We start from the raw sequence: 18,321 nt of genomic DNA, 5'->3' as shown, positions 1-18,321 counted from the left end.
GCTGAGATGGCAAAAGAAGAGTGCAAGATAGAAATTAAATAGTTAACTTATTAGGTAAGGCCAAAGAAGCAGTATCAACTAAAACTGGCTACACCTGTCAATTTAATTCATGTTTGTAGCTAGGAGTTTCTTGTTGTTTTTGAAACCTCCATTACATGGTTATGTTTTTCTAGAGATGCAAGTCTTTTTCCTCATGTAATGCTTAGATATGCTAAGAGACAGGTCACATGTTGTGGGGAGTGGGAATGACTGATTTGTTCAGAAATTACTAGTTTTCCACCCTGTTTACAAGTTTCCTTTCATTAGGCCAATGACTTCAAGGTCTCTTAAAAACTTTAAGATCCTTTTGCAGTAAAGGGGATCATTATTCTTTAGCATGGTCATGATCAAAGGGGGAGATGATATAAAATTTCTGATTCTTGATGCTTGAACTCTTTATAACCTTGCTGAGGCTCCCAATGCAAAGAGTGTCCCTCAAGAATTAAATTCTGCTTAAACAGTGATAGAAAGAAATTCACATTTTCTGTGTGTATGAAACACTAGTGTAACAGAAACTGTTCAACTTGTTTTCCAAATGGTCCATGTCCTGGTGTGTGCATGCCCAAAATTCACAACAGGGTAAATTTTTCCTTTGAGAGATTTATTCTCGAGAATAACAGGCTACCAATGAATCATTCCAGATGGTGCACCTGAGCAGTCCTCAGCTGGTCCTTTTATACACTGCTCACTAAAGGGTTACATGTAGCACAGTTAGCAATTTCCAATAGGTTACAGAAATAAGCTATGGCAAATCTAGACAGCATACTAAAAAGCAGAGACATCACCCTGCCAAAAAAGCATGTATAGTCAAGGCTATGGTTTTCCCAGTTGCAATGTATGGCTGTGAAAATTGGACCATAAGGAAGGCTGAGCGCTGAAGAATTGAGGCCTTTGAATTGTGGTGCTGGAGGAAACTCCTGCGAGTCCCTTGGACCGCAAGGCGATCAAACTGGTCAGTCCTAGAGGAGATCAACCCTGACTGCTCTTTAGAAGGCTGGATACTGAAGATGAAAATCAAATACTTTGGCCACCTAATGAGAAGAAGGACTCCCTGGAGAAGAGTTCTATTGCTGAGAACAATAGATGGCAAAAGAAGAAGGGGACAGCAGAGGATGAAGTGGCTAGATGGAGTCACTGAAGCAGTTGGTGTGAGCGTAAGTGGACTCCAGGGGATGCTGGAGGACAAGAAGGCCTGGAGGAATGTTGTCCATGGGGTTGCAATGGGTCTGGCACAACTTTGTGACTAACAACAACAACAACACAGAAATAAGAAGTTACAATGGCATGATCTTTTCCAGTAAAAGAAGATGCTCTGAAGATGGGGGGGGGGAGGAGTGCTATTACATAGAGGAGGAGGGGGAGTGGGCTGGTGTGAATTGCTCTTTCTTTGAACTGCTGTTATCTGTCAAGCCTCAACTAGCTTTCTCTGGACTGGTGCCTGGTTAGTGTCAGCTACATTTCAAGGACATGTGCTGATTTCTACAAAAGAGGGTTTTTTCTCAGGCCTGGTTATGTCAATCATTGCATGATTTAACCACTGAAAGTTATACCTATTGATTTGTACATCAAGCTGAAACAGCATTCTCTGTGTTAATGTCTACTAGCATGAGAACTAGTAGACATGCACTGAGAGGACAATTCCTCACAGTTACACTGTCTGCTTAACTGTCCACCTTAAGATAAGTATGGAATGCAGACTACTTTTTCTAGCTAATAATGCACAGAAGGTGGAATCAAAGTGCAGATGGGATAGGCCAAAACAACCAATGATGATGACTTTGCTCTTGGTATAAAAACATTTGGATTGTTAGTGGAGGGTGCTGCTCTCTCTGAGAAGAGGGCTGCTCTTGGTGTGTGCATGCTTGAATAGAGAGCTTTTTCTGTCAGACCTTGCTATTATTTGTATGTTCTGCAGTCAGACAAGGCAAGAGGACAACAGGAAGCTGTCTTATGCCAAGCAAGACCACTGGCCCCTAAAACCATTTTGATAACGCTAAGAGTGGCTTTCCAGGATTTCAGGCAGGATTCTTTCTTAGACTAACTTGGAGGCTCTGTGAAGCAAGCTTGAGACTTCCTGCAGGCAAAAAATGTATTCTGTCACTGCGCTACAGCCCCTCTTTCGTTTATATTGCACTGTCATGACTAGGCCCTGACAACTTGGTGTCCTGTAGATTAATGTTTTGGAGGACAACTTCTATTAAGTCCCAGTTAGCATCAGGAGTCCTCAAGGATTATGAGAGTTCTAGCTGAAAACATTACAGGGCACCACGCTGCTTAGCTTTGAGCAAATATACAGACTAAGGGCTCTTTGCAAGGGGGTGTGGCATGGGAACAGCAGCAACTGCGAAACGGTAGTCAAGCTCTGGGTATAAACTTCAGTTGGCCGACTGCACTGTTGAAGTAGGTGATCGCCTGAGGCAGCGCCAGCCAACAAATTATTGGTGATATTGTGCACGTCCTGGGAGAGGCTCTGGCTCGCTGTCGAAATAACCTGGCCAGCCTGCTGGTCTAAGGCACAGCCGCCATTTGCAGCTCCGCTTGAAGCAGCGCGCGGAGGGGGAGGGGGCGGCGACTGCTCCGCTGGCTGAGGGGATCGTGCCAGTTGACAGTCACGTGGCGTTGAGCAACCGCCCCGGCTGGTGCGGCGCCCTCATCCGCATTCCGCCGGCCCCGCCCCTTCCCACTCTCGGTCCCTTTCTGCTCCCCTGCGGCTGAGAATCGCGCCCCGCCGCGCAGTGGCCGCGGTCTTTCTCCCCACGAACTGACAGAGGCTCTGCTTGTTCCCATGGCGACCGGGCGACCTTTCGAGCTGGTGGTCTTCGGGGCCTCGGGCTTCACGGGGCAATACGTGGTCCAAGAAGTTGCGCGGGTGGCTGCCGAGGATGAGCTGCGCGGCTCGCTGCGCTGGGCTGTGGCCGGCAGGAACCGAGAGAAGCTGCAGGCTGTGCTCGAGAAAGCGGCCACGAAACTGGGTAAGAAAAAGAGGGACAACAAATATATCTAGCACGGGGCTCTTCACTTCCCTACCGTTCCGCAGTCTCAGGAGGACGATCTGTTTTCTCCATCCCCTCTGTGCCCCCCTTCTGCCGCAAGGGCTTCCCCGTAAATGAAGTCACCCTTGATTACTGGGGAGGGGGCGGGTGAATTAAGCGTAAGCAACACCCTGTGCACATCTTGGATGTAAGTTTCTCTGTGTTGAGTGCTGTTTGTTTATCGGTATAAATATCCAATGGATTTCTGTTTCTTTAAATTATTTATCCGGCCTTTTTTCCTCTTGCAAGGAACTCGAGGTAGCATACATGGCCCTCCTCACAGCAGCCATATGAAGTTTGTTAGGCTGAATCAAAGTTGCCTGATGACCTTCAAGGCTCAGTGAAATCCAGGTCCTTTAAGATGGACTCCCAGTAGTTTCCTTGGCCCTGCCTTTTGTGCTTTCGTGACTGAGATGAAGAGTTGCTGATACCCAGTGGGGACTAACCTGAGTTGGGCCACAACTGCTTTGGTGCTTGATGACATGTCTTGGACATTGACCTTAACATTATAAGCTGGTTCCAGGGTGGTGGAGGGGCAAGAGATAAGGAGAGGATGCCATAGAATGTGGAGGGGAGAATTAATTGTTCAAGGCTAAACTGTGATATAAAGCAGAGCTTGGGCAAAGATTCAGCAAGTCCAGCATTTTGATTCCTGTGTTGCCATGGAATGGTGAACTCAAGTGCTCTACATTCAGAGAAGGCCAAGAACCCACTATTGTAATTTTATTTTACAACACTTTTAAGCTCAAGCGACTTTATAGTTTCAGTGGTGTTCAGTCTTCCAGCAACTTTAGGAGGGAACACAATATTAGCAGAGAGAATTCAGGATGAGAAACAGTGATTTGACAATGGGTGTGTATTGAACTCTGGTTTGCCAATCTCAACTGTCTTACACTGGTTGTGGATGCATGTTTCGATCTCAAAAGACACAGTGCTTCTTTTGCCAGTCCATAGTCATTTCTGATTTGCCAAGAAAGAATATGTTTCACATGACTGTATTGAACTGGTGGTATTCAAGGTTTATTTGCAACCCAGTCCTTTGTATGTTCATTTGAAAGTAGTCCCACTGGACTTACTTTTAAGTAATCTACCTAAGTTTACAGCTTAAATTTCATACCCAAACCTTTAGAAAGAAAAAGCCTTACAACAGCCAGCATTCATCAACCACCGTAGGATTGTGTTCTTAGTGTAGCTGATTCCAACACTGCTGCAGTTCCTCACATTTTTCCTGTGAATATTCCAATTAGTTTAAAATTTTATTTTTTATTTATTTATTTAGTAAGCTTCTATGCCGCCCCATTCGCTGAAGCCTCAGGGCGGTTCACAACAATAAATAAATACATATTAACCATATAAAACAATATAATTGGAGATGTCCTGGCCAAAGATATAAAATCAATAAATAATGCTATCAATTAAAATGAAGTTTAAATAAAAAGGTCTTGGCCTGGCGCCAAAAAACAAATAATGACAGCGCCAGGTGGACCTCTCTGGGGAGCGAATTCCATAGATTGGGTGCCACCACAGAGAAAGCCCTCCTCCGGGTACTTACCCTCCTGATATTCTTCATGGAGAGTTCCCGGAGAAGGGTCTCTCCCTCTGATCTCAAGGGGTGGGAGGGCACGTATGGATGCCTTGGCAGTTTTACTAATATATTTCACATAACACTTGTAGTGTTCTTTTGTTTCACAGCTCTCGGATTCAAAGTGATGGCATGAATAAGATATGAATTGGTTATAATATTGTATACGTAAATAGCTCTTTACAAAATGTGTGGTGCTAAGACTGTTGGATTGGTCTATGGTTGGGTTGCTATTTTTTAAGCAAGCAGTTAAAGACAGAATCACTATTTAATCTGATTTCCAAAACCAGATCTGATAGTGATCGATATGTTCTATTAATTTGCATGAGGTTGCTGTATTATATTCTTTAAATAGTATTCCCTATTTTCTTGAGAGTCTTCTTGTCATGGTATAGCAAGAGGCACTCATATCTTTCCATAGTCATACTTGTCTTGAAAGAGCATATTAGGGGATGAGACTAGATCTTACACAGAAGTAAAATTACTTGTTTACCAAAAGTAATTGGAAATTTAAAGAATTTAAAGTGGGTCTCAATTTGTTGCAGTTCAGTTCCTAGTTAGTTATCAAATAATGGTGAAAAAGAGGACATAATATATTGGAGAGAAATTATCAAACAGTGTTTGGCTTCCTTTATAACACTTCAGTTTTCATTTTCAGGGAAGGCAGAACTGAAGTCAGAAGTTGGCATAATACTGTGTGATGTCAGTGATCCATCCTCTCTTGCCAATATGGCTAAACAAACTGCTATTGTTCTGAACTGTGTAGGACCTGTAAGTGTTCTCTTCTTTTTAAAAAAATGAATATATAAAAGATTGTTATGCTTTAACATAAAATTAAGTTTCCATACTATAGTGCAAGATTAAAATTTATTTTGTAACAAACATTGAATGAAAACAGAAACTTCAAAACATAAAGGGAAACCCTTAATGTTTAATACAGTTAAGCTGAGACTCACCTTATTCTTGCAAGTTTTATTAATTAAAATGTTTATACCATTCCTCTATACTACCATAGTGGTAGTGTAAGTTCATCTTCTCCCTAGGAAATATCCTTCCTATTGAATACTATATTAAATAGATCTGAATATATACTAGGCATGGCTGATTTCTAGAGGCAATTTCACAATTCCATTTGGAAAGTATCAAGAATGCAAAAGTGCCCTTTGAGGGCAGTATAAAGTATGCACTAATGACAATAGTAGTCTTAACTTTCCTAACCATGTATGAATTTGAGCAATTATAATTCTACATAATAAAGACAAAAATGTACTCTCATGATTTCCTTCCCTTATACTTGCAGTTACAAGCAGAGGGTTCTTGTGGCCCCCTAGACAGCATTTAATAGAACATATGAGTCTATTGATGCCAAGATCTGAGGTTGGAAAAAGGCTGCAACCTCAGAGCTGCAGTTTTGTGTTTGTGTGTATGCCCTGCTCATACGCAAGGGAAGAACCACACTGGTTGCTTCCCTGAGGTTGTAAGAGTGACCTTTGAGAAGGGGTAAATGCCCCATTCCTACAGGACATGAGATTGGAGCCACCAGTATACTATATATACTCAAAATTTCCCCAACTTCTGACGTGCCTAGGTAGATGACAGAAATCAGCCATCTAGGTGACTTACCAAATAGGAAAAACACAGAAGCAAAGATTGCCTGCACACTCCTCATGCCCTGCATAAGAAGCATGTAATCCTCTAAGTATGAAGGCCAATAGACATCCGTACTGAATTGCATCCTAACATAGATAGGTGATAAATTGCTATATATGGGAAAAAAATCACATTGCTGGTTCTGCCTTTTGTAGCTTAAGTGTACTGTAGGGGTGGGATATAAGCTTTAATGCTTGATACTTGCTGTTTTAAAAGTTCAGCCAGCTCATTACTGAGGAAAACTTAGTAATTGAAGCTTACATGCTATGCACCTGCATAGAAATTGTGAATAAGTGGTATGGGAAAAGCATCTCTGTCACTGTTTATAAACTCAGGGTAACTTATAATAATAAAATGAAATACATAAAATCATTAGGCAATGTCAACAGATTTATATTAATAAAAATTAACTATTATGTATAAAATGGGTAGTCGTTTAAAAAATCCTCCCTGCTTGTAAAGTTTTTATTTTATTTTTTATATTTATATTCCACCTGTTTTCCTTTCAAAGAACTTAACACAGCTTACATAATATTGCTTTAATTCTGTTTTCATGCATGACTGGGACTGACTCTGATAAATGTTAGGCTACCATGTCACAATAATTGATCTATCTGCCCACCTTCTGACACTAGCCTAGGGAACATAGGGCTTTCAGATCTATGTGCCATTGTGGGTAGGAAGGAGCAGATTGTCAAAGTGCATAGCTTCATGACTGAAAAAATAGATTTCGCCCATCTTTTGTTATACAACTCTTACTATTACTAGGGACCTGTGAAGTGCAGGATTGTTTAGCTATGTATAAATGAGATTGATCTTTACAGATTAGACATAAGTAGGGCTGAAGCACTTAACTGATTTAGGGCACAACCCTGTGGTCTCCTGACATTGTCTGGGAGACCACAGGATAGGCTGAGTCCCAGCTCTGATCTTGGAAAACACTCTGGAGTTATAGCTAAGACTCTTGACTTCAGGGAGTCCTCCAATCCTTCTTGCTGCTGGCACAATTCTTTCTTCCCTGGCTGTGGCTTCAGAGAAGGAAAACCATCATTGAAGTTGGCATGGAGAGGGGAGACTATATGAATGTTTTGGAGGGCAAGGGGAGTACATTGGCAATCTTACCCCTTGCATTCCTTCTGCTTTCATAATCCTCTTAAGATTGGAGGGTTATGGGCAATCACATTGGATAACACCTTTTAGTAGTCATGTTAATCAGACATAAAAATGTTGTCCTTAATTTAACTGGGCAACACATTTTAAAAATCCATTAAATATAAATACTTCTAAAAACGGTAAAAGTTGCACCTAAGAGGAATGTCCTTGTGAGACAGTCAAATGGGAGACAAACTGCATCTTAAGAGAGTGATGTAAAGGCATTATCTAAAACATGGGTCCTCAAACTACAGCCCGCCATGCTGATTTATCCGGCCCGCCTCAGAGCTTTCGGACTTGCTCAGAGAAAATAATCTCCAAGCGAGTGCAGAAGCTCTGAGCTGGAGCAGGCGTACTCAGTGGGGAGATGGCTGCGATCATGGTCACACTCGTGCGGGGAAGATGGGTGCGATCATGGTCATGCTTGGGGGGGGGATGGCCACGATTGCGCCCACTTCCCTGCATGACCACGCCCACAATTGTGCCCGCAATCGCGCCTGCCTTCCCTGCACAAGTGTGCCTGCGATCACGCCCGCAATCGTGCCCGTCTCCCCTGCACGATCATGCTGGGGGGGGTAGGGTGGGGAGATGGCTGCGATCACGGTTGCACTCGTGCAGGAAGACATTTGTCTGTCTCAGTTAATTCAATTAATCACCTTGAATTTCTTGTGATAATCTTATTAAAAATACAAGCAAAACTAAATAGCTTGTTCCATTTCTTAAAGTAGTCTAGTGTAATGTAACTTACCAAACAATCCATTTTATTCATTCTTACAGTACAGGTTTTTTGGGGAGCCTGTGGTAAAAGCTTGTGTTGAGAATGGTGCAAGTTGTGTCGACATTAGTGGAGAACCTCAGGTATGTGGAACAGAGGAAACAATCCAGATTCTTTGGAAGTCATATTTATATTAAGCCACAAAATACATGTTTCTAAAGATTTGACCAAAATAGAGGAATAATACCGTTTTATTTCAAATACTAAACTGTAGCATTCATTTCTCCAAATACCATATTTTTTGCTCTATAAGACGCACGTTTTTCCCCCTCAAAAGTAAGGGGAAATGTCTGTGCGTCTTATAGAGCGAATGTGTGTGTGCAGTAAGTCTGTCAGGTGTGCAGCCCATGGGGAAGTGATGGGGAATATGCCTGTGATTATGTGCCCATTTGATTCAGGATATTTTCTTGTTTTCCTCCTCTAAAAACTAGGTGCGTCTTATGGTCAGGCGCGTCTTATAGAGCGAAAAATACGGTAGTCCTTTGATGGCGTTTGTCTCCCTTCAGAAGCACTTTTTTCCAATGCCCCATTTCTAAAATATAGCAGAAGTGGAGAAAAGTGGTAGCAAGGGATCACCAGTTGTTAAGAGTTTGAGATGCCTAGACCCTGATGCACAATAGTGCTATCATTGCTGCGATGCCAAGGCTTCAGAACTTAATCCAGATTATTTTGGCAAACATCTGTGAATTCTGCCAAAATAAAATAGGAAGGCTCACCTGGGACTTATTTCAGTGCCAAGCAAAAACCTTTCTTTTTCTTTTTTTAAAATCTGATTTTACTAATTTTATATCATCTGCTGGATAAAAATTCTTAAAGTCAGCTTTTAGGGTAGAGTTTAATAGAGAGGCTTGTGATTATATGTAAATAAATATACAACCAAGCAGAGAAGGATTTAATACTGCTTTGTTCAGTGGGTTGCCATGAATGTTACACAAAGCCCTGAAATTTGGGAATAGCAGTGGCAGGGTGGGAAATTAATCTATACTCAAGACTGTCAGAGAATGTGTAGTATAACTCTAAGTGTTTGTTGGGCATTTATAACTGAATGCAACCATTTGTATAACATAGCACTGTATGATAAAGAACTTTAAAATATAGAACAAATGTCTATAATGTTTAAAGGTGAAAGATTAGACAGTGAGTGTGATATTGTGACACAGTTATGGAGATTATCATCTTAGCTTGAACATAAGACAGAGCATTGTGGATTTTTTCAGTACAGTGTTGTTGCATTTCTGTTACAGTTTCTGGAAGGAATGTATCTGAATTACAATGACAAAGCTGCAGAAAAGGGAGTATATATTGTTGGAAGCTGTGGCTTTGATTCTATTCCAGCAGATATGGGAGTATTATATACCAGAAACAATTTGAAAGGTGACTCTTACGTTTGATCACTGTTTTGATAACTGGTATGGAAAGTGTAATATTTTTGGCATGTTTGGGTAGACAGAAGCAACAAGATACCCTATGCTAATTCCCTTTCTTTTTAAAAGAAACAGATATTAGTGCTATAAAATATTTATTTTAAAAGCCTTTTACCATTTTCTTTTTGGCACTGGCCAAGTAAAAGCAGAACAATTCTTGCCCACACCTTTACAAAAGAAATCTCTGCCCACAAAAGGAAAAACTGATGAGGCAGAAAAGAAGGAAAAACAAACTTGGACACCTGTTCTTAAAAATAATTATTAGACTGACCAGCTGTAATAAAGCAGTTCAGAAAGATGAAGAGGCTGATGAAGCTGGTGTTTCAGTAAAGTTGTTGGAGTGGGACTGCTTGCTGTCTTTCACTCTGCTGCAGTCCGATGCAATCTGCTGCAAGATGACACAGTGAAGGGCCTGACAGAACTGGTCTTCCAGTGGCCTAATTGTTTTACTGCCTTCTGCCTCAAACATTCTTTTGTTATGGTCAGCAGGATTATATTTTTAAACTGTGGAGCTATAAATGCCTTCTGCTCCATTTATCTTAAACCATTTCTTTAAAGGATGTGAAGCAGTCCTGCTGCTGCACAGGCAAACTCAGAATTTGTGTTTCTTGCAGGAATAGAGCAGAGAAAGCTGAATAGGGATAGGTACAAAGACCTTCCATTGCTTGTGGGATTCTGATGAGGTGCTGGTACATGTCAGACCAGAAGTAGTGTGTTATGCTTTAGGCATTATCTACTAAATGTGGGCACTGTGTCTTTGTGGGTGAAGAACACAAAGTCCTGGTTTGCATGCAAGGTCAGCAAATCCTGAGTTGTTTAACTCGGGAATTGCAAGGGACAAGTGCTGCATGCAAGCCATTTCTAATTTTACTCAAAAATCTAGGAAGTCCAAACATTGCTTAGAGGCTAAACATCTATGGGCAATTATTTGGTTAACTCTGGATCATTGCATGCTTGATTTGTAGTCACAGTGTGAGAGGACTGTGTAGTTGAAATTAGGTATGGTTAATGTTCAGTGCCAAAAGAAATCTTCAGGTGAAGTGGTGAATGAACTGGGTTGCCCTTTCATTCTATATTCATGAATGCCCATGTGAATTAATCATTCTTGCTTATAAATATACACTAATATGAAAATATTTTAATGCCAGAAGTGCCATCATTTGTCTGCACACCTGAGTATAAACTGCTCTCTAGGTCCTTATGATCTCAAATAATGATTTAACTCTTTCCCTTAAAGGTACCTTAACTGCAGTTGAAAGTTTTCTGACTGTAAAGTCTGGCCCAGAGGTTGGTTAACTTTTTTTTTTTTTTGCTAAGTGTGCAGTATGTATCTGTCATATAGGCATATAAAATGAAATTATTTTTTGCGAGAATAATAAAACACTTTCCATTAACAACTGGCCATTGTATTAGTGTATGTTGCTTGTTCTGGCATAGTTGCAGTATGAGAGTAACACAGCATCAGTTTGTGATAGCCCAACCTGAGCATGTGTTTGTGTTATCCAACTGCTGGGTGGCAAGTGAGACTATTTGCTGCTGCTGCATCCAAATTCCACAGCAGTGCATGTTGTGTTCCCATCATTGCTGTCAACTCTCAAAAGCACTGATCAAGTTGAAGGAGTATGAGATTAATCTACACATTACTTTGATATACTCTCAGCTACTTGCTGCTGTTAGAACTAGGCACACATATCTTTTTGAGGGCTGTGGGGGGCATGAAGCACAGAATTAGCTGATGAAGCACAGAAACAGTGATACTCTGATTTCACTTCTGAATCAGACTCAGTGTCTGTAGTGATAGTGTTGCAGGTTTTCACTATTTGGGGTCAGTTAAAGCAATTAAGTAATTAAAAGTAGACTTGTACTCAAATATGATACTTTGAATTAACATGATATTTCAACAGGGTGCTAGTATTCATGATGGGACCTGGAAATCAGCTATATATGGCCTTGCAGATCAAGACAATCTGAAGAAACTTCGAAGGCAAATAGGACACAAACCCCTTCCAGTGATTGGAGCAAAACTTAAGAGAAGGTATAAGATATTTCTATACATGATTGTACCCTTTTAATTTTGAATGTTTACATAGCTCAAGTCTGCATGAAAGTAACTTTTCAAGGGTTTTTTTTAAGGAATCATGGTAAAGGCCAAGTTATGGATAAAGCTTTAACTTAAAGACATTTTGCTAAGCTTTGTTTTAATTGTCATGGTTTCTGTTTTTGCAGAGGAGCAGTGTTTTACAGTAATGAACTCAAACAGTATTCCATTCCATTTATGGGATCAGATGCTTCTGTAGTAAAACGAACTCAACACTATTTGCACACACATCTGCAGGAAACACCTGTAAGCTTACTTAAACATTCATAACATTAATTTTGCCCTGTTACAACAAAGGAACTTGCGTTCTCACCTTTCTGCAAAGTAGAACAGCTTGGAGAAGTGCTTTTCTCTTTAATTGTCAACAACTGCCATTCCATGTGAATTCTTTTAAATCTAGATGTGAAATTCAGATACTGGGTATCCTGAAGAGGAGTCAGTGTTCAAGCAAAACTCATTGCTTAACTGCATATTTCTAATGTATGTATTAAAGGATGCAAGTTAAAACAGCAGGAGAAATTAGCAATTGCATACAAACACACTAATTTCTGAAGAATATTACATGGATACAATTTTTAAGAGAATTCAGTATTTACATAAAACATCCTTTGTATACATAGTTACACAGAACTGCTCTGGAAACTGAAGCAAGCAGCAGCCTTCAAGACAAAAGGAGACAAAAACTACTCTGTTTATATGCAGTCCGGGGGAGGGGGGGCAGTGATTGGCAGTGTAGATACAAATACCCAATCAAAAGGCAATAAATGCATATGTAAAGTGTTTATAGACATGCATCCGTTTGTATTGGCCATTCACAGGAACTAGGGAGAAAAGTTGTGTATAGGAAAGTTCTCTTAACATTAGGAAGGAAAGAAAAGGTTTGTGATAGAAAAAAAAAATCTTTGGGGACAGAGGGCTGGGGGTGCAGTTTGTCCCACATGCCTTCAATTACATAACTGTATCTGAATATGTGTGTCATTTATACACTTCATTCACAAACAGGATTGTAGTGCACGTGTCTTTCAAGGCATGTGCTACTTTATGAACTTCCAGAACGGGTGTGCTGTTGGGTTTTTTTTTTTTTTAAACTACTGAATGTTCCCCACTGCCTCTTGCATAGGAGTGTTTTTATAAGAGCTTTTTAATATAAACAAATGAAATGATAGCAAAGCCATTGTTACCCCTCCAGAGCAATGCCATGGTATAAGTTTTAGTAGGCTGGGCATTCTTCACCTTTCGGATTCTTTTTCTGTACCTGTGTCTAGAAATATTTTTACAAATGATTAAGAACATGCTGAAAACTCAATCATATTCAGCCATTTTTGCATTTACTCTTTGTCACCCATACGGGGTTTGATTTGTTGTGTGTTATTGCTCTTGAGATTTGTGTTTGTCAGAATAGCTAATGTGTGAGTAACTTTTGAAGACGAACTGACAGTAACTGTTAACTGAATTCTTTCACTCAGGTGCAGTATGCTGCTTACACCACTGTGGGTGGCATTGGATCCGTTATTAAGCTAATGTTTGCTGGCCTTTTATTTTTAATGCTTGTGAAATTCAGCTTTGGAAGAAAGCTCCTGATAAAAGTAGGTTGGTTTTTAAATATTTTTGAAAGTTAATAGTCATATTCTTTTGAAACTTACTGTGTGTATTTTCTTTCTTTAGTACCCTGAATTTTTTTCTGGAGGATATTTTACAAAGGAAGGACCAACAGAGAAACAGGTAATGATTTTTTTATTAAGTTAGCCTATATACCACTGTATTTTATGTAATATAAACAAATGGTGTCACATTGATGCAACATTTTCCTGAAAGAAAATACTATAAAAAGAAGAATGTTGATATACACAAGGATATCCAAGTACTGCCACTTGGAATAGACAAATACAAGGATGGAATTCTGATTGTCATTCAGCTATTAATATATAGAAAACCATAATGTCAAAAATACTATCAGCTAGCTTAGGAAGGGTGCCATCCAATGCGGCTGCATATACCATATATAAGGGCATATAAGGTGACTCATGTTTAAGATGAGGTCGATATTTTGGGCTGCTTTTCTGGTTTGTCAGATGAATAAGATGACACCCAATTTTTGCTTTGCTATTTTCGGTTTCAAAGTTTGTTTTATAGGCTGGTATATATGAGTATTTGTCAGCTGGAAGCATCTAGACTCTCAAGACATCACATTATTCTAGCTTAATAGTCATGTTACCTCTCTGATTTCACTTGAGCTCACATGTGAGTCTTCCATATGCCTTGGCTCATATCTGTATGAAAAGTAACACTTCAGTACCATATCTTGAAATGTGTATACCTTTTTTTGGCACCCACAGCATTAAGTAGTTAAAAACACTGAATGTAATTATCCTCAAAACACATCAATTGGGTTGTAATTAAATGATATTAGTAATCAAGTCTGCTTGATGTAAGTATTGCTATCACCTGGACACCTAATAATGTTTATTTCCTGCCCTCTGAACTGCAGATGGAAGGATCATCCTTTGAAATGACCTTTTTTGGTGAGGGATACATTACTGGCCAAGATCCAGAGCAGGGGAAACCAGATGTTAAAATCTGCACTCAAGTGAGAGGACCAGGTAAAGCAAAACTATTGTAGTAAATAGCCAAATAAAAAACTTGATACATTATATTTACTACCAAATCTAAACATTGCCTAAATTTAGCCCTCTTCTGTAATCAGTCTTTTTTAAAGCCTCTGTTTGTATCTCCATTTAAAGCTGCTGTTCAGGCTTTTAAAAAGCACTAATCCCCAGTTTAGGCAACTAAAACCTCTTATTGAAACACATACACTAGGGTCTGACTTCATATTTGTTTTCTAGTTTTATTACAAAAAATGTTGTAATGCAAATTAACTGGCTTAGAATGAAATCTTATGTGTGTTTAGACTGAAAAAAGTCATACAGTTCCCAGCACATACCAACAAACCATGCAAGTTAGGGGATACTGGGAGTTGTATGATGTTTTCTGTCTAAACATGCTTGCTGTTTTGTCCTTAGATATAAATATTCATGAGTTGAACATTTGTCCAGCAGACCTTTCCTGTCACTTCTGGAGAAGTTGCTCCTGAGGCCTCCAAAAGTGCATGAGAGTCATTTTGAATGAATGAGTGTGCTCTACTCATTTAATAGCACCTTTGGATTCAAGCCACTGATTGTAATATATAGTTATGAGAATCTATGCATCAGTATGAGTTCATAATACAAGATAGGAATCTTAATGATGTTATGGGGCCTATGCAGGTCAAACTGCAGATGAGCACGTATCTGTCCCGCTTGGCTGCATCTTAAGGGGTAGTGACACTGCAAGGCCCACTTTCATCAGCTTGGCTGGGACCAGTTGCCATCTGGCTTCTCCCTCTCCTGAAGTGACCTGGATGGTTCTTTTACATTGCTAGGCAACAGTATGAAAGTTGCTGTCTAAATATGTGGCTTCTCTTTCATTTTTTTGTTCTGTATTATGTTTCAGATTAAGTAGTTACTGTAAATTTTGAACTCCTTTCAGTGCTTTAGCAGAAGGATGAGAGATAAAAGTAAACAGATGTATAGTCTGGAAAACAATTCCAGTAGCCTAGGAGGAGCAGGAAAAGTACTGACCTAAGAACAAACTAATATATTAGGCACCAAACCAGTTAGCATGCGATGGTGAGAACTTGAGTGATGCGTAATTAACTAATTAGTTAACTGGGGCTTATGCTGCATGTGAGCTGCTACTGCTTTGTATCGGCAATCTTTAATCAAAGAGTGTTGAGTGATATGCAGATCCAGACTCTGGCTCATTTATGAATTAAACAGCCCACAGTGAACTGTTTAGAAAAACTCTTAAGTTGTTTAATTGATGAATAACCCACGGTGTATGGGTTTGCATGTCACAAAATAATATATGGTCAGTTTGAGTGTGCAAAGCAGAGGCAACTCATAAGTAGCATGCAGTCTGACAAATTATGGGTTATTCAGTGCACAATTAACTACCATGACATGTGAACACAACCAAAAAAGCTATCATCTTATACTGTCCTGCTATTAGGCAGTAGGGAAATGAAATTAATAGTAATTGTAAATGTCAGATGGGACTTAAATCAGTTGGGTAACTTATAAACTCATGCACAAGGTTCAAGAGAGAGCTGTAGGTTCTTTCAGTAAGGTCATGGTGCAACAAGGGATTTAAAGGGATGTTACATATGGTTTCTGGTATGCAGAATTATCCACGGGTAATGAGTATAACTGGGCTGTGGGGGTTTGCTTGTTTTTATCTGTTTGTAGAGGCTGGCTATGTTGCTACACCCATAGCAATGGTTCAGGCAGCAGTAGCACTTCTGAAGGACAAGAGTTCTCTCCCTAAAAAGTGAGTCCTGGGGGGTTTTTTTCCAGGGGTGTGAAACACTGTCTTATGTTAGCTTATTTCACCTACAGATCAAGGTTGCCCTGTCACAGCATGGCAATAAGCTCCCAGGAGGTTATACAGCCAATTCTTCTGCTTGATTATAGTGCTCTCAAATAGCTAGGATGGAATATTCTTGATAATTCTCTGAAAAACTTACTGGTTTGTAAATCCTGCAGAATGAAGAGGTTATAGAACTCTACACTATTGTCATTATTCCCTCTTATTTTATAAGCCAGCATTGTATACACTTTCTCAGCCACTGTTTATTCAAAGCTGGCATAGATTTGGCTGCCTGTACTAGAATCAAATTAGAAACAATAAGCCCATGGTAATATGACCTTCAACTATTTTTTCTGACATTTAGCTGTGCTTCATTTTCGGAAGAGATTTACATTTTGTGTAAATTTTGTGTTTTGTGGGATTTTATCAAAGAGGAGGTAAAAATAAGTTAATATCAGAAATGATTGTATGGGGAGTGATTTTACTTTACACTGAAAAACTTAAAGCCATTGATTTCTTAATTGATAAACATTGATATAATGGCTTGTAAATCACAAAATTACTATATTACTTGTTCATTCATTTGAAATATAAATTTTCAGATATTATAGAGCCTTCAAGTTTATACCAGAGTTGGTGTATCAAGTGTAGGATTTCTAAAGTATTTTAGGTTGTTGTCTTTTTCACCTGGAAGTAAATCTCATTGCCTTCAATTGGGCTTACTTCAAGTAGACATAGAGGATTCTAGTGATCAGGTTCATAATGTCTGAGTTTGCATCTCATGAAATAGCTTCTAATCAAACTGGTGCTGGCACATGACCCCAGTAAATCATGGTTTAGTTACCTACTGAACTTTCCCCACACATACTACTTGACCTCAAATAGTGAACTTATTGCTGATAGTTTATAGTATCATGATCTGTCTGTCTTTGGTTTATATTGAGGCGGGAACTTCTTTACTTAAATAAAACAGGATTATTTTGTCCATTTGCATGCTGGTTGTTGGCAAAAGTTTAGCCTTGCTTTGACAGTGGCAAGTGACTAACAAAAACTGTGGCTCTTTTACAGAGGTGGTGTCTTTTCTCCTGGGGCTGCATTCTGTAATACAAAACTTATTGACAGACTGAACAAGCATGGAATTGAGTTTTCTGTTATTAGCAAGCCTGAAGCCTGAGAAAACATTCCAAGGAGACAGCAGGTTCAGCAAACCTTTCTATGATGTTTGCATAGAAAAAAGATCAATTAAGAAGGGTTGCTAAGTTGAATACCATACTTATGCTTGTTTTTATATGCAATGCAAGCATCTCTTTCATATTGCTGCTTGAAATGGGAGTAAAGTAGTACTGCATTTTCACAGCCAGAAATGTTTATAAGGGAGTATTGTAATACAGCAGTGTTTAATCTAATGAAAAGATTTAGTGCTAGGACCATAATTCTTAGGAAAAAAAGGCTTGAAACTAAGAAAGAATTGTCTAAAATAACTTGATAAAAATTAAGCGCTAGCTATGGTAATTAGTAATCTGTTTCATTTAAAAAAATAGTAACTATGAAAGTATCACTTTTTGTTTGGAATTGTGAAAGTTGTTGCTGATTTTATTATAAAACTGTGCCTTAACTGACTGAGTATTGGAGGTAGGAAAGGACTGTTTTTGAAGCCAGCTTATGTCCCAAAGGGGCATAAAGGCTGGCATCAGTGTTCCATTCATTTTGGTTCAGTGTCCAAGGACTCTTTCACAAACAGGCCTCTACCCAGCCATGCTTAAAGTTGTCATCTGTACTTACTTCAAAATAAGCTCTGTAGTCCACTGAGCTTCAATGGCCAGTGACATGTATGTTTGGTCAAATGAGTCCAATTAACACCAGTGGAGCACATTAGGTGGGCTGCTCACAGTGTTTTTTCTACATCAAAGCTTGGGTTAGTAGCACTTAGGCTGTTTAAATAGTAGCTTCATAAACATAGATGTGGCTCACATTTCTTTCCTGTGAGATAACTTCAGGATGGGAAAATAAGGTACTAATGTCTAAAGAAAACTTTCTAGCTCTTGTAACTTCCTTTTGTTCTTTTTCAATGTAATAAAAGAAGATTGCAAATCTGCTTTGTTTCTGTATAATTTATTAGCATTGTCCAGTATGATCAAATACACAAATATATTTCAAACCAATAC

General features: G+C 39.3%; 1 protein-coding gene across 1 annotated transcript; it reads left to right on the top strand.

Annotated features, from left to right (window-relative positions):
• Positions 1-2,695: 2,695 nt before the first annotated feature.
• On the top strand, positions 2,696-18,251 carry SCCPDH (saccharopine dehydrogenase (putative)). The gene is made up of 12 exons (XM_044419277.1): positions 2,696-3,011; positions 5,312-5,424; positions 8,233-8,313; positions 9,475-9,604; positions 10,892-10,941; positions 11,559-11,689; positions 11,881-11,998; positions 13,219-13,338; positions 13,418-13,474; positions 14,241-14,352; positions 16,036-16,117; positions 17,225-18,251. Exons 1-12 carry the CDS (start codon positions 2,825-2,827, stop codon positions 17,328-17,330), a joined length of 1,287 nt encoding a protein of 428 aa, XP_044275212.1. The 5' UTR covers positions 2,696-2,824; the 3' UTR covers positions 17,331-18,251.
• Positions 18,252-18,321: the final 70 nt, after the last annotated feature.

The sequence above is a fragment of the Varanus komodoensis genome, unplaced genomic scaffold (genome assembly GCF_004798865.1).
Source record: "Varanus komodoensis strain SLA01 unplaced genomic scaffold, ASM479886v1 scaffold1, whole genome shotgun sequence".
Lineage (NCBI taxonomy): Eukaryota > Metazoa > Chordata > Lepidosauria > Squamata > Varanidae > Varanus > Varanus komodoensis.
The sequence above is the reverse complement of the archived record's forward strand: the minus strand, read 5'-3'. Positions and strand labels throughout refer to the sequence as shown.

What these genes read in the sequence shown, in the direction of transcription:
- SCCPDH (XM_044419277.1), top strand. Translation starts at nt 2,825, where the DNA reads ATGGCGACCGGGCGACCTTTCGAGCTGGTGGTCTTCGGGGCCTCGGGC. An exon ending in ACATTAGTGGAGAACCTCAG is followed by an intron (nt 8,314 to 9,474) that starts GTATGTGGAACA and finishes TTTCTGTTACAG; the next exon opens with TTTCTGGAAGGAATGTATCT. An exon ending in TACCAGAAACAATTTGAAAG is followed by an intron (nt 9,605 to 10,891) that starts GTGACTCTTACG and finishes TTTCCCTTAAAG; the next exon opens with GTACCTTAACTGCAGTTGAA.